This window comes from Hippocampus guttulatus, chromosome 3 (genome assembly GCF_054856545.1).
Source record: "Hippocampus guttulatus isolate MCC_2025c chromosome 3, RoL_Hgut_1.0, whole genome shotgun sequence".
Classification (NCBI taxonomy): domain Eukaryota; kingdom Metazoa; phylum Chordata; class Actinopteri; order Syngnathiformes; family Syngnathidae; genus Hippocampus; species Hippocampus guttulatus.
This window is the reverse complement of record NC_141263.1, coordinates 8,587,336-8,612,948: the sequence shown is the minus strand read 5'-3', so window position 1 is coordinate 8,612,948 and position 25,613 is coordinate 8,587,336. Positions and strand designations below refer to the sequence as shown.

The 25,613-nt window shown below is 41.8% G+C and overlaps 1 protein-coding gene across 7 annotated transcripts in view; it reads right to left on the bottom strand.

The window, feature by feature from the left end:
• Positions 1–25,613, bottom strand: part of myo9aa (myosin IXAa) — an 89,427-nt gene that overhangs the window by 56,104 nt on the left and 7,710 nt on the right. For all 7 annotated transcript variants that reach the window (XM_086106523.1, XM_086106527.1, XM_086106524.1 and 4 more), the window contains exon 2: positions 12,454–13,411. In XM_086106523.1, coding sequence (XP_085962649.1) covers positions 12,454–13,329 — 876 coding nt within the window. In that variant the 5' untranslated portion in view covers positions 13,330–13,411. The remainder of the gene's footprint in view (positions 1–12,453; positions 13,412–25,613) is intronic.

Genomic DNA, 25,613 nt, shown 5'->3' with positions numbered 1-25,613 from the left:
TGCTCAGCCATTAGGAAAACAAGCCTATCTGTCAGAGCAAACACTAACCTGATTGCTGTTGCTTGGAGCTTGTGCCAGTATGTTTTTGTTTGTTTTTACTTCTCAGTGCCAGCGGGTACCTCCTGCATGAGATTTGTTGCTTCAAATCCTTTCAACTTTGTACTCTGACGAGCATATATGACATATTTCTTGTTTGTTCACCATGACGACAAAGCAGCTGTAGGGCATTTTATCACATACCCTCCTCGAGTATGTTTATCGGCGGTTCCTTCCGCTAACAGTGCGAGAGTGTTGCTAATTAACGATACGGATCAGTCAGTTCTGGGCCAAGCTTTTCCCAGTTTCTCAAATGAATGCAAACCAACCAAGTGCATGTAGGATGAGGGCAAATCAACATTCATTTATTCATTCATTTTCTGATTCGCTTATCCTTACAGGGGTCATGAGGGGTGCTGGAGCCTATCCCAGCTGTCTTCGGGCAGTAGGCGGGGGACACCCTGAACCGGTTGCCAACACACAGAGACCAACAACCATCCACGCTCACACTCACACCTAGGGACAATTTCGAGTGTTCAATCAGCCTGCCATGCATGTTTTTGGAATGTGGGAGGAAACCGGAGAAAACCCAAACAGGCATGGGGAGAACATGCAAACTCCACACAGGGAGGCCGCAGCCGGAATTGAACCCAGTACCTCTGCACTGTGAGGTCGACGCGCTAATCACTGGACCACCGGGCTGCCAGCAAATCAACAAGAGAAGTGAAAAAGAAGTCAAAGTAAGGCGTGATTCTAAGAACCCGATAATCAGTTCGCCTGAAGCTACAGCTGAATTTAGAAACAAAAATGATACTTTAACAGGCTCAGGATATCTCCACTGAGTAAACAGTCTGTGGAAGAACCTAAAATCACTTTAAAAGACCTCAACCTCAAGGAACACTTCAACATGCAGTATCTGTCATATCTGCAAACGTTAGCTTTTTTATGGTATGCATGTTTGTTAGGAGTAAAACTCAAACTGCCAAGGTGAGGTGACTCACCACAATTATATTGATGACCAAATCTGTCGACGGCTAATTTAATAGTCGACACGTCATTCTTTTTTAAAAAAAATTTTTATTATTGTTGGAACATATTCTTTTTTTTTTTTTCTCTCGAAACTGCCTCTTGTTCCACTGCTCCTGCAGGGCGTCGGTGCAGTCGTGGTAATGCGAGTCATCCGTCATTTAAACAAAAGTACTGTGGTTAGTGTCATGGCTAACGAGTGTTACCAATGGAGTCGGAAAGATAGATAATATCCATTATCCGAACCACTTATCTTCACGAGGGTTGTGGGGGTGCTGGAGCCTACCCCAGCTGTCTTTAGGCAGTTGGTGGAGTACACAATACTGTAATTGTAAAAAAAAAGACTGATTGGAGACTTATTATTTTCTGAACATGTAAAGGTCACAAAGCTACAAAAGAATCAAAATGTGCAAATATCTTAGCAAATAGAATAGTCGGTACCTTAGTTGTATGTTTCAGATTTTTTTTTTTTTTTTTTAAAGCAAGCTCCTTTATCACTGGTGGCATTGAACGAAGTCATAAAACAATAGTGTTGGTCCTAGATGAGAGAAATCACGTGCACCCAACAACTACATAGCTGCGTGGAATTGTCATTTTAGCTTGGACATGCTTAGAAATGAGTCAAATGTATTGTTTCCCATTAGATAAATCAAATGTATCAAACAGAGGAATCCCTCATTCTATGGTAATGCTTATATTCTTATTATTAATAATTCTTATATTATATATACTGTATATCTCTGATCCACTCGTGAAAGAACACTTTGATCCTCTCCTCTTTCATCTATAACTGCTTCACACAACAATGTGTATGCAGGAAAAGTAATTAAGATTGCACGACTGTCTGTGTCTTATGTGTTGTGTTGTATTGTGTTATTTTGACTTCAAGATGGCGCCGCGAGAGTGGCTGCCTTTCCAGCACCTCCTATATTTTGTTCTTCTACTTCTTCCTTTCATAACTTTGCTGCTTTGAATTGGGAATTTCTCCATTGCGAGACTAATAAAGGATTTCTTGTCTTATATGGGCCATTAAACCAAATCGGTGCCATTTGTGTCCCAAGGCAATCACAGGAAAATACATTTTATAAAGGGTTCCACACATTGATATGCATATTCCATTTAAAGTTAACATTCAATTAGCATACATGTCAAAGCTATAGTCCCTGTATTTGCTCATTTTATGCTAAAAACAAACAAAGGGTTTCAGTACAAAAAACTGACATGATAAAGCTGAGATGAACCAACAGACATTGAAAAGTTCAATACAGTGAATGAAACTCCTCTGACACGAAACCTACATGGGTGAAAACATCCCCTAGTGTGAAAAAATGTTCATGCATGAAAGCCATTCCCACTTTTCTGCTCCCCCTACATCGAAAAATCCTCCTGTTCCGTTATACAAAATCTTTTTCTCTGCTCTTGCCTTGCGAAGAGATTCACTACAACGAAAACAAGCCTTCCGCAAAAGTCTATTCCAACCTCAGCCAACAGCAACCTCTGCTGCTTCGCTCCGAAACTGCAACAGCAACCACCACACTGGTTTACACATGCGCAGAAGTCCAGAAAGTATATCGTTGCATTGCTAAAAGGGCTACAAAACTGACCTTTGGATGCCAAGCCGCTAAGACAAGAAGAGCTCTGATGCTGGAAGAGAGGGTACAAGTGATAAAAATGAAAGACGGAGGAAGCAAAATAAAATACATTATCCAAGAAATTGATGTAAGTGAAAGTGAATGCTGATCGTAAATGTTGCAATTTCTTTCCCTTTTTTTCTTTCTACACTGACTATATGAAGTGTCAAATACTGTAAGTGTATGCTCATACATGCACTATAGGAATTAAAATAAAGAGTACACATACGTTTGTGTGTGCGTGTACACATACATTTGTGTGTGTGTATGTGTGTGTGTGTTTACATCTGAGATCAAATTTGCGACAGTGAAAACCCCCCTGTTGTGAAAAAATTCTTGCTGCAAACATGATACAAATGATGCAATAAAGGTTTTTACCTCGTGAATGAATCAAATTCCTGATATTAGTGCCACAAGTCCCAAAATTTAAGATAAGAAAACCTTTATTAGTCTCGCAATGGAGAAATTCCCAATTCACAGCATGGTTAACATTGATTGTCAATTCTTTCCTACACTCCAGAAATCATTTATTTCTTGGTATTCTACTTCACTGGTGCGAAACATTTTCCTCCAAAAAAAATGTAATCTGAAGTTGATGTCTTTGACATTACAAAGTTCACAAATGTCGTAGTTTCGACTGCATCCACGATGGAGGATATGTTAGCGTAATGATGAAACTCTGTACACACACACACACACACACACGCACGCACGCACGCACACACGCACACACGCACACACGCACACACCCACAGAGTGTTAAAACAGCACACAGAAGTCTTTACATTACACTACTAATCATTTCATTCGGCTCTGTGCACATCAAAGTGTTTCCTTCAGGGTGTAAATAAACGACAGTAAAATGTCAAGTTTGGCTTCCAGGACAAGAAAATATGCACAGTGTTTCGATGCTTGAGGCTGGCTCGGGTATTCTTGGATTGGCACAGGATTGAAATGAGTCCCTATGTTTGTGTCTCTAGGTCTGTCTAATTGGATTGACCTTCTTTCTGTCTTTGACCATGGAGCTTAGATTTAGGATAGTGGACGCGCGATGTCACACCCCTCGCCTGGCTTGAATGGCTCTCGCAAGCCCAACTAATGCATGACATGTGGCTTACATATGGACGTGTTAGTGATAAGAACGTCTGTTCCGAACATGACTTTGCACCTCTGTGGTTAAGTGTGTGTGTGTGTGTGTGTGTGTGTGCATCTAGCATTTGTTAAGTAGCAAGGCAACTTCCTCAGGAGTGTCTTGCTAGACCTCTTTGACCACCACAGTTAGCCGCTGTGATCTCAGGAAACCGAAGGCTGTCGACGGTTGTGTGTCCTACGCTCACAATGTGTCTCGCCGACTCTAGACCACATCACAGAAGAGGCTGTTTTTACGAATATGGACTTAACTGTGCGTGAGTCGTCCAGCTTGACAGGGCACACAAGTCGTGACCCTGTCATTGTGTGGTTAAAGGCTTCTAAGTTCCGTAGTGATTAAAGCATGAGGTCAGTGCTCACTAAGTAAATGCAGTAATGTCTAAAAATGGTCGTAAAGTTCTCAAAGGAAGCCATATCGCCACTCCTTCAAAATGCATTACAAACTACACTTTTAAAGCTCTGTTGCTTTTGAATTATTTAGTTTAATATTGATGCACAGCATTTTTTTCCCCAAGGGACCAAGAAAAGCCAACCAACATAGAGACCGAGACAGAGATAGAGAATATAGGGGCTATATATATTTTTTTAATTCCAAGGGCCTCATTTATTTTATTTACGCATGCGTATGCACAGGAGTGTGAGTAATGCGTGTAAACAAACATTCTCATGCAAAGTATAGGATTAATCAATTTGGACGAGTGTAAATTTACACACATCTTGAATCATGCGTACACAAAAATCCTTGTGGTTGAACGATGCGACTACAGCTAGACTCCAGCCATCACCAACGAGCCAAAGTTAAAGGGGAAGTCAAGAAATTATTCATTCATTCATTCATCTTCCGAACCGCTTTATCCTCACTAGGGTCGCGGGGGGTGCTGGAGCCTATCCCAGCCGTCTTCGGGCAGTAGGCGGGGGACACCCTGAATCGGTTGCCAGCCAATCGCAGGGCACACAGAGATGAACAACCACGCACGCCCACACTCACACCTAGGGATAATTTAGAGTGATCAATCAGCCTGCCATGCATGTTTTTGGAATGTGGGAGGAAACCGGAGCACCCGGAGAAAACCCATGCAGGCCCAGGGAGAACATGCAAACTCCACACAGGGAGGCCGGAGCGGGAATTGAACCCGGTACCTCTGCACTGTGAAGTCGATGTGCTAACCACTGGACTACCGGGCCGCCTGTCAAGAAATTAAAAAATAAAAATACAAAAATACAATATGTTCTATGCAGCCCCACCAGTCTAAACGGCAACATTCTAATTAATATTGTGCTTATGGAATTTGACTTAAACAGCAAAGTCCACCTGTTTTTATCCATCTCAGGGGACGTCCATTTTGCTGTCGAGTGAAAATGACATCACAGTAGATCAATCACGGTTCAGCTTGACCAAACTCAGAAAACAGGTGAGCCGATTCCGTGACACTGAAAGCATGAACTGAGACTAACAGCTGATGTCTCATAATTTGATTTACTGTGGATGGATTTGGCAGAGCGACCACACCATAGAACCAAGACGTCTTTGTCCATCCCGTTTTTGTGTGACGTACTGCTACAGGTGTAGTCCAGTGGATGTTCAAATCTGAGATTAATTTCAGATTGCAGTATAAACATGCATACAAGCAAGTGTGTGTGTGTGTGTGCGTCTGCATGTGTGTGTGTGTGTTCATGCACCTGCAAACTCTGGTAGAGCATAAATACAGTGTCTGTGAGCGCACACAAACAGCCACATTGTCAAGTTACTTGGCCGCAACATTGGAAAGAATTGCACATTAGCTAAGGGAGCCACACACCACACTTCAATCCTGTCGAGAAATCAGACAACTGCGATCTTGATTAGATTTTGTCTTTTTTCTGTCGAAAATGACTGTGCCTTTCAAATACACTTTAAAACACAAAAATTCAGTAATACCAGGTAAAGTGCCAAAAAAAACACTGACAGAGTGGCTAGGTTTAAGCAAAACGACACTCAATTAGAATCCACATGGAATAAGAATTATACTATATTTTTCGTTTACACTCTCTCTCGCGATAAAAAAATTGTGAGGGAGTAAGGAAGGTAGTTTTTATACAGTACCGTACAGTTATCAAGCTGTGGCATTTACAAAATGCACCTTGCACGTTCCTCAGCAAACGGGTGGAGTCTATTTACTGAGCTCACTGCCGAAAGAATTTGCATTTGTGTGGTAACACAGTTTTCACAATATTGACGAAACACACAGTTACTTAATGTTAGAAAAGATGAATGGCCATTGCGCATGAATTGTGAGAAGTGCAAACACTTCACTCGCGATCCTTTTTTTGAAGTGAAGAACAGCATTTCACGGTTCGGTCACACAGCTAGAATCATAGATTTTCTTTGTATTAATGCTGTCACCATCGAATATTTTCAGAATTGGTTATTCTAGCAATAATCCATCAATTATTGAATAATCAGATAAAAAATATTTTGAATCAAGATTTATTCATAAATCTTTTTTTCAGAACCTGTTCATCTAACAATTATTGTTATTGGGTATTATTTTAATGTCCAAACAAAACCAAATAAAAGAACAATTTGACAATATCACACGAGGGGGCAGTGATGTACTCACTGAATGAAACAGAACGACATACTTCTTGAGTACAGATTATTGCAAAGTGTTTGATATTGGGATCCACTTCTGAGGCAATTGTGAGCTAAACAATCGCTCTAAATAATAAATTGCTGCTCAAACAATGGAAAAAAAAGATACCAACTGCAGACCTAAAGTTTCAGGTGCCCGTAGAAGCTTAAAGGCTCAAAATAGATAAGCACAATCAAGTGGTCAAGAGGGAAGCTAACTGCTTTGCTGTAATAATGTTCACCGTGAGGTCATTCAGCAGCTTGCGAAGATTGTATTTTCAGTACTGAGCAATCATGATAAACACTGCTGCACTGATACTGGAGCTGAAACTGACTGTTCTTCGCTTAGAACAAGGTCTGCCTAATGTTCAGCATCTTATATTAGCTGGTTGTTTAAAAATCAGTCACACCTACAACATAAGACAAAGCAGATGTCAAATGTGCAGAGTAGTTCCTGCAACCTTAAAAGGATCAAAGCATCATACATACAACCACAAAACATTTCACTCAATGAACAGTATACAGTAAAGTCACAAGAATGTCAATTCATTCCGTCAAATAGGACTAGAAGGTGAACAATACTTTAGTCTTCATGCAGCAGGCCCAACACATGGCAGTTGTGAGGTAAGAAAAGGCAAGAAAAAGTATCTTAATTCATACAGTCGCGGTCATTTCCAGACTCCTTTACCCTTAGCACAAGATTCAAAAGAAGCGGTTTCACATTTGAAAGAGAAACTTTGAACTCTGCGCCTTATCAAAACAGAGTGAATTGCAAAACTGAGAATCAACCACTAACCCAAAAGGCTTCGCTGGGCTGGACACAGATACAATTAATTGGCACAAGGCGCTATTCTGAGCTTGGTACTACTTACGCCGCACGAGCTAGTTACAAGTAGCAAGAAGATTCTGCTGGCGACTGCTGTATCTAAACACGTTAGTCACTCTTAAATCAGTAATCATCACCTCTGTGCTGGCAAAGAAGCCAAACTTGTATCGTTCTCACAATGTGATGATGGGGGGTGGGGAGGGAGGAGTCATGCTAATTTCTAATCTAAGACTAACAGAAAGAAATTTCAAATATTTTAAATGTGTCGACTGAATAAAAAAAATTATATATATATTTATATTTTGTCCCTCAATGCTTACAACAAAGATATGAATTACAGGCATAACAATTGATTGTTTTAAAATACTTCAGTTTTTAACTTTACAAAAGAGAGAAATGAAAAACATGCAAAAAAAGCACAACTGGGGAATTTTGCTTGAGACTTAAGACCATAATGTAAATGAGCAGCATAATGAGTAAAGCGAGTGGCCAAACATTATTTTTCCATGATGTCCTTTTATGTTAAATCTGATTCTTCCATTCTTATTTTCTTTGCCATAAAGTGAAGTGGCTCGGCTAATGGATGAAGAGTCAAAAATAAAAACCAAACATCTCTATCACATGTCCAAAAGTGTCATCTTTGACAGAGTTGCATTCAAAATAGATGATATACAGAAATAGTTCAACTGAAACGGGAGACAATTTTCAAAGTAATAATGCACAACAACCACAAATAGAAACCTTATCAATTTATATGTACCGAGAGATGTGTTTTATCGGGCAGATGAGTGGATTGAGAACGATGTAATTCACACAGACTATCATGCACAGTCATCATAAAACACGTCGAGTTAGCAAATGTAAAAATGTTGTTAGCAATATGCTAATAATGCACTCTAAACGTCATATACAGTGCAACTACTTTTATATTTAGAGATAATGCGTCTTAATAGTCAGATGAGAGGATAGAGAAGGATGGAATTCTCACAGAATAACATTCTGTCAGCCATGCATGCGCTTTACGTTTTGCCCATATCTACTTAAACAGTGTTGACTGTTTCATGAGAAAGTAAGATTGTATCGGTGTTTAATCTGCAAAAACAATCATTATGATTCTGATCATATATCGCCCAGCCAATTAATTTATATTTACAATAACCATCCACAAAAAAAAAAATAATAATAATAAAAATGTCAAGTCTATTTTCGTCACTTTCAACCACAGCTTTAATTCTTGAATTACTTGAGTGACAAGGCTCATCAGAGGTTGAGTACACACTATACATTGAGGTCTGGGCTCGCTTCCAATACCTCCTGAGATATTCTCAATAGAGATGTTTTTAAAATGTGTCTGCAGGATTTTGGCTTCAGGCAAGTTTTGCCTGCAAGTCAAGGAAAGAGATTCTTAAAAGACAAAGCGATCTTTAAAATCAGATGGGCAAAACTTTTAGTCAATGATTTAGGGCTGGAACAAACAAATCTTTGCAGAATCTGTTATCTGATTGATTACTTGGACATGTGATCAGAACACCTCTCCACCGAACATTTGAGTTTGCCAAACTCGATCTGTGAACACTCTACTCACTTCAAAGTAAAGAACAATTTAATATTGCTTTTCATAAAAGCCAGGGTCTTGTGTTGTTCATGATCCCAAGCGGCCATTAACGGTTTCTCCGCTGCCAGCAGATATGAGGACTTATTAAAAAAGAAAAGATGCAGCAGCAACTGTCATGCTCGCCAGGTCCTCATTTATTTTTCTTCCACATTTCCCACAATAATCATGTCATGTCACACTCAAACTCGATGACTGCTTAGCCACGTTGGCGCTACGGAAACTAACTCGCAACATTTGCAAAATGAATACAATACAGTGTGTAGTCTACTATCAACTAACACCATAGACTGCGTTCAAGCTAACAATGGTAGAATCCTCTATATTACATTAAAACAGACAAAACACCCCATTTACTCATTGTAGCGCAAGAGTGCTTGGGTGGCCGGCCGGGCAGGCGACCCAGCCACCAGCTGGTAGTCACGCATTTACGTCACCGTTTCCAAGCGTCCCCAGCTCCGCTTTGCAGTAGCAACATAAAACTTGAACAAATTTGAGGACAAAAACAACCACAAGCCCTGGGCATAATACAAGACTGGATAGTTTTTGGTTGCCGGAAAAGTGCACGATACATATCCGGCTGCCCATGTGGAAACATTGGTTTCAGGCATGGCAACTATGGTCTTAAAATTATTAGTTAAAGTTTCGAAGCCGTGGTTATTTGTATCAAAGCTTTTTTTGTGGCATAAGAGAGCACTTGGAATAACTCAGCAGAGTGACAATGAACAGAAAGACTTGGTACACAAGGCCGCAAATGCACATCATGCAAAATAAAAGCTTATTTAATGTTGTTTGCTGACGATTATTAACAGTCGCCTCCATCCATTCAAACACTTCAACGTAATGGCCCGGATGAGAGGGCAATTAAAATTAGCTACCACACCAGTTGAGGTTTTCAGTATTGTGCAATAAATACAATGGAAACAATATGTGGTGCCATTTGATATTTAAGATGACTGTACAGTATGTACTTGTATTGGTGTGGAAAGTACAGCAACCATCTCGCCACGCTTAATGAATGAACACCAATTATAATTTAGCACTACATGTCAGTGAGGCAACGCTGGCTGCCATTCCTCTTCCCTTCCGTCTCCCTGCAGTAGCAGCGCATCTCCAGTCTTGGCATCAATCATCCCACGGGCAGATATGCAATCCAACTGTGCAAACAATTAAAGGCAACTCCTCTGCAATCCAAACCTCTCAGGCGTGTTGCTGTGCAGCCAGCATGCTTACACATTAACTCGACAGAAGCACTGGTGAGTGGCATTTTTGTGAAGGGTTTGCTGAAGTGAGGACGATAAAACTACCTGTTGCAACAATGAGAACCTTTGAACTGCCGTTTTCAATTTGCCATACATCTCCCTTTATAATGAACAACCAATTGGTTTCCTTTTTACATCATCAACAGATTTAATTTCTCCTGAGTAACGCAGCAAACTGTATTTTACTGTCATTTTCAGTGAGGCAATTTCAAACCAAAATGAAATTAAACTTAACCTTCATTGAAATTATGGTGATTGAAGATTTCTGGTCACCTGCTTGCGTGTTTCACTTGGTTCATCACAGCGGTGTGTGTGTGCGTGTGTGTGTGTGTGTGTGTGTGTGTGTGTGTGTGTGTGTGTGTGTGTGTGTGTGTGTGTGTGTGTGTGAATGTCACTGCTTCATCAACATTTTAATAATGATGCAATTTCTTTTTTGAAGCATGCTTTGTTCAATGCCTTGATTTTAGTGAGCTTCGTACAGTCACAGCCATGAATGCAGTTGTACAGTATTCATATTTTTGTGATAATTATTTTTTCATAATAATTCTATTTATATTGCACCTTTAAAAGCAGAGATTTATGAAGTGCTTTGCCAAACCGGAAGCCATATCTAAACATGGAAATGGCAATAAGCCGTGTAAGATGCCAATGACCAAACCGCATAAAATCAACAACACCGCCACCACCACTTCTAATTAAAATGATCCAAAAGCCCCAGGCAATTCAAAGAACCTAATAAAACCCCAACGGAGACCAAGTGGGTGGATGGGGATGGGAAGGTAAAACTAGTTTGGCGACTAACACCACAGTCAATGTCAATCTGCAAATTGTGACAAAACCAAAACACTCAAACTATTTCCGCTCGATACGGAGAACATTTTTCCATCCGCGGCTGTCAGATCGAGAAGGACCCCAAGCAATTGTCTGTCTTTCAGAACACCCTCATGTTGTTTGGAGCTAAATCAAGTGTCAATAGCTGGTGGTCAGGTGACGTGACGCTGAGCAATCTGACACCCGATAACATTCCTCAACACTTTTGACGATATGCCACAACAATTGGCTTTGTGCGTACAGTTCATGACAGTGTTGCACAAGCTTCAAGAATTCAGCTGATGTCAAATACTATGGTGCGCGGTGAAGGGACAAGTAGAAAAAAGGAATATGAGTGGAATGTTCCTTCGAGATATAAAAACAACCAGTTTCCTTTACGGCCTTTGGCTGGGCCTCTCCCACATTCACCCTGAAACAGTCTTCATCTGTGCTGTAATCACAAAAGCAAGAATCTACTAGTGTAACCACTGACATCCACTGGTTGGCCACAGACAGAGCTCCTGTGTGCACTACATAATCCCCACACAGCTGGACTCGAGTGCAATAAACCTCTGTAAGGGGTTCAAGCAATTCAACACCAAGCAAGCCAAGCAGGTGGGGATAAGCAGAGTTGTATAACTCTGCTTAAAAATCCACTTGAACATTCGCAGCAAAGCTCCATGAAGATAAAATGGCTTGAAAAAGACAAAATGAAGAAAAAGATCAGCAAGCTTTTGCAAATGTTTACAGCATGAGATGTCACTGATCAATGTCTATTGAGCAAAGTTAAGCCAAGGCTGAAAGAACACTTGCAAGTGTTTTCAAGTTCAAAGTCAGGTGTATTGATTCGGGTGCTATGTTGCAAGTACAGTAACTCATAGAGCAGTGGTTCTTAACCCTGGGTTCGATCAAACTCCACGGGTTCGGTCAATCAGTCTCGGGGGTTCGATGAAGCCTCTGCCATGGAGGTTAGGACACACACGACTCAACATGTCAATTCGTTATGACACGCCCGCTTGGCCATCACTGGCTGGAGATGATCATGTTACATTGCTTGTCCAATCAGTGCTGCCGGAAATTTAGCTCGCTCAGTAGTCAACGTGTGACTGTCATGATAGTATGCGGTGTGATTTGAAAAAATTAAATAAATTTAATACATGACATTTTGAGCAAAAAAAGGAAGTGGTCAGACGAATCCGTACAACATGGATTCACATGCATCACGAAACGTGATGAAACTCAGCGTCCTATCCGCAGGATTTGTCATGCCAAGTTGAGCGACTCTAGTCTCACACAGCAAAACTGAAGATACGCTTCTTGAATCATGTTTTTATTTTTTGCTCAGGGTTCGGTGAATGTGCATCTGAACTGGTTGGTTTTGGTACGTCTAACAAGGTTAAGAACCACTGTCAAAGAGCAAGACTCTTAGGCTCAGTAATGAGCAGAAATGCTTATTTATTTAGTCCCCCCCCCCCCCCCCCCCCACTTACCTCCAATACTGGACCTGCCCCCAAGATGATCTGCTCCACTCCACTGGCAAAACCTTTCTGGCTGAGAGCGGTCAGATGATGAATAAGAAAGTTTGTACTTTGTGTCTTGCCAGAGCCACTTTCTCCAGATATAACAATGCACTGATTCGTCTGTCTCTGCAGCATCGCATGGTAAGCAACATCAGCCACTGCATAGATGTGAGGCTCTAAATCTCCCAGTGAGTGATTATCATACATCTTCACATATTTGGGATTGTAGATGGGCAGGAACTTGAAGGGGTTAATGACAATGAGGATACTCCCAACGTAGGTGTAAATCTTTTCCTGGTGGAAACGTGAGCGCAGGTTGTCCAGCAGCGAGCGCTCAGTGAGCTCCGGTAGACAACATAAATCGGCACGGTCACCTTGGGTTTCGGGCTGCGGCAATAGTCCACGTTCCACCATGCGCCTGCGTTCCTCGGTGACCTGCAGCCACATCTGGAGGCTGCCGCCATAGTGAATTGAACCGTCCAGGTTCTTCAGCCGTAGGAGAAAGCGGTAATCTTCGCCTCCGGACAGAGAGCGATGCTCGAGTGCCACACGGGGCCAGAGCATCATTCTCTGCACGGGGCAGTCGCTGGGGTTGAGAATCCATTCTTCTCCACCAAACTCTTTCACCTCTGCCAGAACATAACACTTGGTACGGTCCAGCTGGAGTCGGTCAATGACGCGTTCGATGGTCTCAGCAGCTGAGGTTGTCTTTCGAGCACTGATCGGGCAGTAGATGGTGCCTTCGGCCAAGGTGCCTGGATAGACGCGCACGGTGAACTCAGAGTTCTCCAAGCGCTGCCGCCGTCCCAGAGTACCCATGCCGCCAACTCCATCGCGAGCACTCATGGCGGAGGAGGAGTTCCCATTAGCGGCTGTCAGGCACGTCCTTCACTGGGCGGTAGGGGGCACCGACTTCAAGTCATTACCGCTGTAAGGACAAGACAAGCAAGACAGAAGAACATGGGATCAATTCATTTCACAAGGCTACTTTCACAATCATAGGACACCGTCTTGTGGGTGCAAACACCAGCCAACATACAGGAAAATATAGCAGTGGCAGGAACTACTCATGTGACTCTGCAATCAGAAAGCAACGAAGGAGGAGCAATCTGAAATTTGAAGGATTATGACAAAAGCAGCATTGGACATGATGTTATGTAATGTGGCCAAATGATTTTGCCGTGGAGCGCAACATGCACACTCATAGAGGATAAAGGACAAGTCCCCTGGATCTACAGGATTATCATTAACACACATCCTTACTCCCAAGAGCACACATAAGCTCCCCCAAACACTAAGACTAGCAGCTGCCGGCCTTTTTCGTGAGCATACAATCACGCCATTCACAAGTTTCTCTCGAATCCATTAAGAGACACAAATACTGTGCTGTGAACCGCTTTATTTGCCAGCACACAAACATTTACCATGTGAGTCACTGTTATCAAAGCAATCAGTGTCTTTTTTGAGTCATTTCAGTTGATATATTTTCCTTTTTGCTGTACTTGAGATGGTGACCAATCCACAGGGGTACCAGGCCTCTCGACCAAAGCAAACCGGGAAAGGCTCAATTTCACCGGTGACCCTAATGAGGACAAGCGGTGGAGAAAATTGATGGATATTCCATTTACAACGTTGACCTTTGTCTTGAACTCTAAAACTGGCGTACTGGAGAAGGTCTTTAAAATGGCATAAAGTAAAACGAGTGGTTGCCGGGCTAAAAGTCAGCCAATTCCTAAAATGACCCACAGACATCAAAATAACTCAGTTCTCATATCAGGATATGTAATACATTTTCCATGACCATGGCACAAACTCAGCCTTGGACGAAAAGAGGAAATGGATCAGGGTCATACGAAGTGGCAAATAAAAGGTTGACCCTTGTTAGGTCATTTCCTGTCGTCCTTCATCTGACCTCCTGCATGTCACGGTTCTAACTTGAAAACGGTCTGAAGTACGACAGAAAGCATCCGACCAGCATCCTCTCTGGACTCCCATACATAGAGCACGCAGTCCTTTCACAACTGCAAGGCTGAATCCATCCAAATATGACCTGAAGGGCATGTCAGTGTCAATGTGTTTGCCTACGTGAGCATGTGTGTGCACGCCTGAAACAGATGGTCAGCCTGCTGCTTAAAAGATGGGGGGGGGGGGGGGGGGGATTTGGGCATGTGACCATGCTGGCGGGCAGTGAGTTAACCGTCACAAAACAACAGTCATCTCATGGGTATTTTCAACAAGACAACTTGGTAAATGGGCTGTTCCACCCCTCGGGTACTCAAAGCGTTACACTGTTTCCACATTTACCTACTGATGACGCACCATCAGGAACAACTGGGGGGGCTTTAGTATCTTACTCAAGGACACCTTGACTAGGTCCCAATGGCCGGGTATTGAACCCCCAACCTCTCTACCACTGAGCCATAGCGCCCACGATAACAACACTTTGTGAAAAGAAGAGCAAGTTGCTGAAACATTGAACAGTTGGGCATGTGCCTTCAAAGGTTTAGAGAAAGCCAAATGAAGTTCACCTTGAAAGGTTATCCTGCATTTAAGGTTCATCCTGAAATTCTCCAAAGCTGAATATAATAACAACCTTATTTGGCCAACAGAATAGATTCCGTCAGGCAGACAGGATGTCTAAATTTATTGTCATTGTTTATTCTGTGTTTTGTTTCCATATGGTGCCATTTTTAAGATTTAGAATTGAATCATGATGAGCTGCTGTGCAATGATGAATAAATTCTGATTCTGAACTTTACATCCTATAACACTGGTTTACAGCAACTTTTTAATCAGAGATTGCTTTGTGTGTCCCCAAACCTATTTCTGACACAGATTTAAAAATTGGCTTAACCTTTTTTTTCTGACCAAATCTGTTTTTTGAGACATTTAAATTTGTTGTTTTAAAGTTTGACCAATAAAAGCTTGCACAATCCCGATTTTAACATGGTTTGTTATTAATAGCTATAACATTTCAGAAAAAAAATTGCGCCTGCTGCTGAACCTAACCCTTAATATTACCAATTATATTACTGAATAGTATTACTACTAGTATTCTTATTCTTGTTATTATTATTGGTATTTTTGTTATTATCGTTGCTCATATTATTGTTACTATTGTTATTGTTACTATGCTGTTGTTGTTATTGTCAGTAGGAGTAATATCCATCCATTATGATCATTATCATTATCATAATTAAAACCTGATGTGCTGGAGAGAAAAATTATGGCAGATTCGGACTCAGCGCGATAAATCACTGAAAAAAAATCTGATTTCAAAACAGCAGGAGAATTTTTTGGACCACTGTAATAATTTTTTTATTTCGGAGGAGCTTTGAGAATAAAATCATACAAAACCGAAAACAAAGGTACCACAAGACTCACAATGGTGTCATTGCTATGAAATCTCAACTTGTATAGCTCTACCGCTGCCAACTCGTTTTCAGATTCCCTTCTCCAAAGTCTGAAGCAATACATGTCAATAATGGAAGTCAATTACACACAATGATTTGTTACACTATCAGTTCAAGTTGAAGCCATTCAATACATTTGTTGTCTTCTGAAAACAAGAAACACAAATCATCGCACAGCACTATAGGTTTAAAACCGCACACTGTACTTGGAGCAGGAAACATTATCAGCAGAGTGACAGAAAGGAGCAATAACGCAACAGAGATTGCTGAGTGAAATAAGCCGCAGGTATGTAAACTGGAGGAAGTGATGATGCAGGGACGCTGAAGTGGCCTCTTGTTGTGTCTTTCTCTCAGCCCTTCCAAGACTCGCACAGATCCGGTTACACTGATTGAGCAGTAAGTCACTTGGAGTCAAACTCAAGTTATCTGATCTGAAGTCTGTTTCAAAGAAACATTTCCCAAGACAAAGAGCAACACTCTTCCCTCTGGCATGACCAACTTTCACTCTATGAAAGACACAATGTCATATGTCAAGCGAGAACATTTTTGCTTTGATCTGAAGTTGGTTGGTAGGTGTTGAAGGAATTGGCGAGAGAAGCTCTCTGATCGGGCTATGTATGGTTTTGGTTCATGAAGGAGAGATCAGTGTGACAAAATGTTCAACTTTATCAGTCATCCTAATGTTGGTTCTCACTGAGGAGCTGGGTGCCCTTCAGCCAGCTTTTATGAAAACGGATACACATCTGATCAAGTTTAGTTGGTTTTCCGTCGACACGGTTTTAGATTTCTTTCCATGTAAAACAGGTAAAAGCTCCTCTCAAATGTTTTTGTTCCCTAGTTTGTAGCTCAGGTTCTTCTGAAATATACTGTTAAGAGTGCCTATAACTTTCTTTAATGGCATCTACTGGCATGCGTGTAATCTTAATGATGGCCACACATGACAGCACAGACCACAAGCAGAGAGGGCAAAGATAGCCAAAATGTTCTGCAGCATGCACACCGCACGCTAGCCCCTCATTGTAATCGTTAGACTCCCTTCCAAAACACACCCAAACCCCTCCGCACTGCGCAAGCAGAGGAAATTGTACTTCAGACATAAAACGCATACGGTCCAGCATGTCATAAAAACAACTCACAAGCTGTGGCCTTAAAGAGAATAAAATATGCTTTGATTTAACATATGGTAGATGGACTGCGAGGACTGAAATACAACTCACATGTGCAGCTCACTGTACATGGTGCAATGGAGCACAGGGCAGTATGTGAACAAGAGTTACCGCAAAGTATCCACAGACACTACAATTAGGACTTTAAAACGCTTTAGAATGCAAAAATTTGATCTTTTGCTAAAGATCCTTTTTACTCGTTAGCTGTTGCTGCACCTTCACATCTACAGTTTTACAATGCATCCAAGGCAGGGGCGTGCAGAGGGTGGGGCCAATGGAGCGGTGGCCCCAGCCTCCGTCTGAGAGGAGGGGCGGGGGGGGGGGGGGGGGGGGTGGATCCACAGCACCCCACACCCTCAAAAAAATGTTTTCTGTCCATGTCCGTTGGCAATCGTCGATGAAGGGATTGATGGGCATACATTTAGGAAACATTACATCCGTCCCCTACAACCCTCTCCCCTTCCCTGTCGACATTTTTCAAGGTCATGGTCGTCGACGATCGTGTATTTACGGAAATGGTGAAGGCGCATCTGGCTGGGATTGTTGGGGAAATGTCCATCCGCCGACCAACCACACGCCACTTCACCCCCGTGGACAGATTATTTTAGAAGGGCATTAAAATTGACCAGTCGCCGCAGGCATGCAGAGTGTGTTGCATGCCACTAACCACCAGTTAACATCCACAATAAAGTTGTCAAAAGACCTGCAACACTTTGAAGCTGAAATCCAATCTTTTACAGCTGATACCAAGCAGCTGTAAATCTTGTGATCGGCCCCGATTTCCGTTGATCGGATCGGGACAACCCTGTTAGATGCTAGGAGGAGGAGCCAAGAGTTACAAAATAAAACTGAACCCTAAACAATGTGTTCAATTTGAAAATTGTAATGATGTTTGCTAATAGGATGATAAAAAGTTATACAATTATCTGACTTAGCCATCAAAACAATATTTCCTCATTTTTATGGCTTGGAACCATCTGTAATAAATACTACTACTAGTACTTCAATTCTGTCTTTTGTCTTTATGGTGTTGTCACAAACAAAATGGATGTATTTGCTGTGCTGTCAGGTGACTTAAATCTCTATATCTGGATATGTTAAGCTATTCGGCACACTTTGAGACCAGTCGATTTGTTTGAAGACATCATCACATGACTTTTGCCCACTTGGAGCACCAAAACTTTGCAAGGTCAACTGATTAGTGAGATGAGGGTGTGCATCAACACATTCAACTAATACACACACACACGCACACAGATTTGTCTGCACTGAATGCATCACTGTGTAACATGACTCTATATTCTCACAGAAACAGTTCCCCTTCAGCCTGAAGGCAACACTGCTGTTCTCAGAGGCCTTGATCTTGTCAACTAGAGTTACAACTCCAATTTGTTCTGTAAACTATTAGGATGCTATCATACGGAGCTGTAAAAAAAAAAAAAAAAAAAAGATACAAAAGATTTGAGGTGGTTGACTGTACAAAACGAAACAAACTTGCTGTGTTTTTTGTAACAATTTAATCTGACCTTGTACAGTAAGTAATCTCTTTTGTATTTTTTAAATCAGTCCACATCAGTTGTTTTTCAACGGTTGAGTCTTTCCCACACTACATGTGAAATTGAGTGTAACAGGTTCAGTGAAAAAAAATAAAAAAATTCACCAGTTGTGTATTGTGAGCTCAGCGCTCCTGATTATTGCCATACTGCACTTCATGAGGTCATGTTTGTGCTTGCATTGCTAGGCCACAACACAACAAGACTAAATCTGCGGAAGCCAGCATACCATTCGGACTGTTAGAATTCATCAATGTGTAAAATGAAAATTGTGCATTGTGCATTGTGGAGCTGCATTAAAGCTACCCTGAATGCTGTTGAATCTAGTTTAGCGAGATTTTCCACTTTGATGAGGCAATACAGAAGAATGAGTCGGTGTGAACTCCAGGGAGTGGAGGTCAGAGGCGTCTTTTTCTCTGCCATTATAGGAAAGGAGCTTGTTGCCTTCTTATATGTTTACCTTTGTCTGTGGTGTCATACAACCGCATTTTTGAAGAAACAAAACAAACCGTTGAACTGCCACAACCGGCTAACGTGCCAGGAGCGGCGCAAGCAGAACCGGAGGACTGATCTAATAGAGTGGTTCAACAGATAAGAAATTAGCTACCATTATTATTGATAAAAATATATGAACCTCTATACTGGGGCAGAATGATTGGGATCGAAATTGTCATCTCAGACAATGTGATTTTGTGATTGTAGAAGATGCTTTTCTTTTTTTTAAAGCGCTCATATTCCCCAAAGCTCACCAATCAGAAGCGGCATGCTATTTGCGGCCACATCACAGTGTTACCCACCTCCCTGAGTCTTTGCTTTCCCGGCTGCTCACAAAAGCTTGGCACTAAGCTAACTTGCTCTGCACCATGTCTATGCATGGTGCAGAGTCTCTTCTCGAAGTAACTAATCCTTGCCTCCATGGCGGCAAATAAGCCACAATTCCAACGAGTATCACTATCGCCACAGCAAATGCAAAGGTCAGCTGGTGAAGCAAAAACAGGAGCCAAAACACGCTTGGTCCTCTGCTCATTCATTAATGAATAAAACATTTAGTTTTTCCCTCTCCGGTGACCTGGATTTCCTCTTTCTGCTGGAGACTTGGACAGGTGCCGCTGAGAATAGCGCTTTACTTGAAATATTGCAACCTGATTGCGCCTTCTTGAACTCCCCAAGAACTTTAGGCCATGGTGGGGGAACGGTGACTATTTTGAAAAGCAATTTTCAAGGTAAACAGTGTGTAATGGCCACATCAATCTCCAGCTTTGAAGCCACTTTCTTTGAAGTAGGCCCAGCTGTCCCTGGGCTCCACACTGTCATTTACTGTCCTCCCAAATACAATAAGGACTTTCTGAATGATTTTTGAAATCCTGTGACTCGTCCCGACACATACGCATGAACAAGGACATACTTTAGAGCCAATTCTTGCTTATGATCTACCGGCGTCAGACTTGAAAGTCTTGTAGAATGCGATTTCCAATCATGTTCTCTTTGACGTTTTCTTGTCCTGTGCTGCTTGCTGTTAAATCTGCCGCTCTGGAGTACAGCTGCTAAAAGCCAAACCATCTAACTGCTTGTCGCTTCTCTGATGAGCTTTGTGCACCCTCTTCTAACATGGAGCAACTCACCTGTTGCTTCCACTCATCCTACAGTGCTATACTGGATTTGGCGGCGGCATTAAAAACTGTGCGATCAAAAGCTAGACGCAAATCCTGGTTTAATAACAGAAGTAACGCAGCTAAATGGGAGTGCCACAAAGCCAAATGTAGGTGGGAGAAAAAGACAAGCTGCAGGTCACTTATCAAATCTGGAAAGACTGCTGGCGCTGCTACAAGAGCACAGTTAGAGGCCAAAAGAGAACATTTGTCAAACCAGGCTAACCATCACAATTCGCGCACACTATTTACATAAAGCGATTTGATTCTGTGCTTAAACCTCCTCAGCCAATTTCTACAAACTCTTGCCCATTTAGGTGCAATATATTCCTCAATGTTTCTCCAGCTAGGATTCTCGTTTCAAACATCACATTTGCATTCTGTGCCTATGACTGTCTGGCGGTGTTTAATTCTTTTGAAGCGGTTTCATTGACGTTTTAAGAGGATGTGGTTTTGCCAGATTAAGCCATTCGGGCTCCCCTGATGACTTTATTCCCAAATTTAAGACCCATTTCCAAGCTGCCTTTTATTTCAAAATTTCAGTAAAAAGTACTGCAGCGCAGTTGAAATCTTCCTGAGATGAACATACATAACATGAGGGTTTTCCAGTCAGATTCAAGAAAATACATGGCAAAGACAGCCACGTTAAGTATTTTTAATGACGGCCGCCTGGCAAATGACACTGGAAACTGCACGTGTCTTGTTTTGTTGTACTGTATGCTGTTTACATTTGCAGAACCAGGTCAGCATTAGGGGTAGCGCTCTTTCGTGCTTCAGATTCTATTTTGTTGACAGAACTTTTTGTGGTCACCTTGGTTGGTCAGTCCCGCACCGCCCCACTGTCGTATGTTTTACAGGATTACTGTAATACACTTTATTTTGAAGTCAGCCAATCCTCCCTCAAGCGTCTCCAGTTGGTCCAAAATGCTGCTGCTCGCCTCCTAACTTGTGCTCTTGAGAGGGAGCACATAACTCCAACCCTCGCACTTTCTGTCCCGAGTCGAAAAGACCAGGGCTCGCTCAGGTCCCCGAGAGCGCGGCACTTTGAGTAACCCCACAGCACATTCCAACAACGCTGTGCGTTTCCAAACAGTCACACGCTCGGTTTGCATTTACGATGCTTAACTGGATTAATTGTTCTAGTTGGTGGCATCTTGTGTTCAAAAAAAAGACATTGTGTAAGTTTAAAGTTCCCACAGGTGCCATGTCACGGTCCCCTTCGGCATTCACCTAGGCGACGTGGAATTGGCTTTGCACGTTTTGCCGACAGCGCAAAAAGGCTGCGCATATACCGGACTGATATTCGTGAGAGCATCGATATATCGATACCAGGGAAACATAATCTGATAATTCCAAGTCCAACGAAGATCCAAAGTGCATGCTAGCGAAAACTTGTTTGAAAGAGCACTTGAAACTGCAGTGCTGTAAACTACACCACTCCTTTGTTGTCGTCATAGAAATTCACTTCCTGTGTCCACTCCCAGGAAAATGACAGAAATACAGAGTGAGACAGGAAGCACAACTGAGAGGGCTCCAACATAACATGTTATTTATGTCCACATATTGACCGAAATAGAAAACCTATGACTTTTTTGCAGACCTACAGTATCTTTTTAAGATTAAAGGGTTACATACAGGCAATTTGAAGACAAAACAAGTCAAACAACCAGCTTTATATTAGTCACTGAAAACGCGTTGCGGGCAAAGAAAACAAAGCTCGTTTTACAGCATCGGCAGCAGTAGAGAGTATTAGATGTAAACATTTATCGCTATGAAACATACACAACAAAGTTTTGTTATGTTCTTTTACCACGTCGAGATGAGTGCCTTCTCGATGACATTTATGGACTTTTAACGGTAATGTTTGGCAGGCAAACTGTTTCATGACACAGCTGCCGAAGAACATGTGGCATCTCTCTGGCAGACTCTTGACTGCTGTTCTCTCTTCAAAGACTTCGGTCCTGGAATAAAACGTGCATTTTGAGTAACCCAAACACAGGCGGACACTTCTAACTGAGGGCATCCAGCATGCGATGATGACATAGGACCAACTTAGAAACTGTCTGCAAGACCGGCATGGCTGCATTCTTAAGAAGAGAGTGACTGTGAGGATGATCCAGACTCGGTTAAAGGTATGAGATATGAGAAACCTCTGAAGAGACCAAGGAGTAGCATTTTCTATTTTAATTTCGCTCTTCATATTGAAGCAGGCAGTGTAAGATAGTAGAGGCATTACAAGTACAGTCGTGGTGTTACGACTGAAACGACATACAGTACATTTCTCAGTAGTGTGATCATAAAGTCAGTATCTTTCTCAAGGACACCTGGACGTGGGATCGAACCCTCAAACCCTGGGTTGCGAGACAATCACTCTTCTGCAAAGTCATGCCTCTCTCGCGCTGGTGTCCTTCCACAGAAGCCCCGGGGTGACACATGCAGGATCACTAGCGCTTTGTGTGTGGGGAAGAAAGTTGTGAAGGCTTTCTTAACAGTTATTATCTTGATGATGTAGTCATTACTCAAGTTGTTTGGTAAAAGTCAAAAAGCTACTTTCAGAAGAAAAAAAAAAAAAGTCCTGCCTAATAATTCTATATAAACGGCCAAATTCTTTTTTCATGAAGTACAAGACATGGATTTTGCAGTCATAGTAAAAACAAAGCATTATATATTTAAAATGAAGTGTTGAATTACTGTAGATAATAGTAAAATTGCATAATTTAAGTTTTTCTTTTAACAAGTGTTCACTTAACATTTAGCTACTTTTTTCCAGAAGGTCAGACTTCAGATTGCTACATTTCTCTGATGGGTGGCCTCAGTCAATGTGGTGAAGCTTATGTATCAAAACTTGTATCTTGGCTCACTACATATTCCAGGTGGCTTGCCCTTCACTGGAAGTAGCCTCGTTGCTTTCGCATGGTTAAAATAACATAGCAAAAATGTCCAAAGACCTCTTCACAGAAGTGGAGTTTTCAGTGCTAGTGGGCGCAACATTTTCGAAGCATTGATGTAATGTCTCAAACAAGACTTGCTCTTGGACTACCCTCACATTTTCTTTTATTGTTTTGGAGTGTGGATAATGTTTTCCATTCAGACTCCATTTTAGTTCTGGAAATATCAATATGACGCTGCAGCATTTGGCCAGTGAAGCTGGAAAAGTACTCCACCCCACAATAAAAATTAGCTGGCAGAAACAAGTCACTTCATCAACAAAGGTTTCAGCGTTAAAGGCTCAGAAAACCATGTTGAATGATGATGTTTTCATTCTGCAAAAGCTACAAGAATAATAGATAGCGATAGGCATATGGCCAGATGGTAAAATACTGTTTTATATTATTTTAGTACAAGGAAAGCAAATCTCAAAATAGTACTGCAGACTTCAGCGACTTTGAGGTGTGGAACAAATTTAGCAACATTATCAGCACCCATATGTTGCAGCTCAAAAAAGAATCGCACGCAAATGCCAAATAAAGCAACGGCATGAGACATGTATGTTAAGAGCACAACTGACATTTGATGACGATGGTATGGACATCCACTGCAGTGTTAAAAACACCGCGATGGAAACAAACAGCAGCTCTTTCCCTGAAGTACTTTGATGAGAGACCAACCAGACTGGTATCACTGTCGGAATGGTCATTTTATGATGAGATAGATACAGTGGTGTGGAAAAAGTGTTTGCCCCCCCTCCCCCCTTCCTGATTTTTTTTCTTTTTTTGCATGTTTCCCCACACTTGTTCCCTGTCTTCAAACTAATTTAGATAATAGTGGAAGACAACAGAAATAAGCAAAATGTTGTTTTTTTTAATGAAGGTTTTTCTGAAGAAAGGAGGGGGGAAAAAAACAAACATAGTTGGCCCCTGTGTGAAAAACCCGATTGCCCCTTAAACATGTGGTGTCCCCTGTTGGCAACAACCAAAATCAAGCATATTCTATAACTGGCAATGAGTCTTTCACAACTCTGTGGAGACATTTTGGCCCACTCTTCATTGCAGAATTGCCTTAATTCAGCAACACTGGAGGGTTTGAGCATGAACAGTGTTTCTAATGTAATGCCACAACATTTCCATCGGATTAAAGTAAGGATTTTGACGACACCACTACAAAAGCTTCATTTTGTTTGTTTCAGAATTTGACTTTCTGATGTGCTTTTGATCATTGTCGTGATGCGGAACCCAAATGCGCTTCAGCTAGAGCCCACAAAGTGATGGCCACACATTCTCCCACACGATTTTCTGGTTAAGAGCAGAATTCGTCGTTCCATCAATCACAGCAAGCGAGCCAGGCTTGGAATTAGCAGGGCAGCCCCAGACCATCACACTCCCACTACCATGTTTGACTGTTGGTATCACGTTCTTTTTCTGAAACACCGTTACATTTATGCCAGATGTTAATGAGCAAGGTTTTAAGCTCAGAGGGGATTGTGCCTTTTCTGTTGCTGGTCCCTCTCTCTGCAATGACCTCCCACTGAACATTCGGCAAGCCTCCTCGCTGCCCATCTTTAAAACCCGCCTCAAAACTCACTATTCTTTGGCATTTGACTCAGCATGACCCAGACTTGATCTTAGTTTTACTGTTTGGTGCTTTCTACCGTCCTTGTTACTGATTTATTGCTGTATATATGATAGTTGCTCCATCTACAGCACTTTGTAAATACAGTTGAGTTGAGGTGAGTCCCTGTCTAGAAATTAGTTCACAACTCTTTCCAGTAATAGCAGAATCAAGGAGAAATGACAAACCTTTTTTCTCCACGATCGTCTCATTGTTCTTGGAATAACAATTTGATCAGAGCCCGGAAGGATATATTTCACTTTCATTTGGAATCAGTCCATTTTCAATATTTGTCAGTGCTCGACTCAGTAAGGCGTGAGCAAACGAAAACGGATGGGATGAAACAGAGACCGACATTAACCGGAGCGCTCAGCGCGATTGACGCATGCACAGGACCATTGCCCGGACGAACCAACCAATCGTAGTGCAATCATATCTTTGCGCATGCTAGGCGGAAAGGACGGCTATTTGAGCACGAGCAGAAGGTGAAATATTTCAGTAAATTAATTACCCTGAGCCAAAATGTCACAATATAGGTTTGCCTTTGTTAGTTGGGCAAAAAGACCAGATACAACATAAAGCCATTCCTATCAAGTGAATAACTGATTTTGACCCAGCCGCCATGACTGACACGACATATCTTGTTGACAGTCGATCAACAGCAAGAAGCCTGTTAATGGATGACCCGTCAAAGATGCTGTCATTCTTCAGTTTGCAGGTGAGTCGGTCTTAAACACATTCTCATAGTTAATGTATCACTTCTCCTTTCAGTTTGTGCGACTGTATTATATAAAATATGTT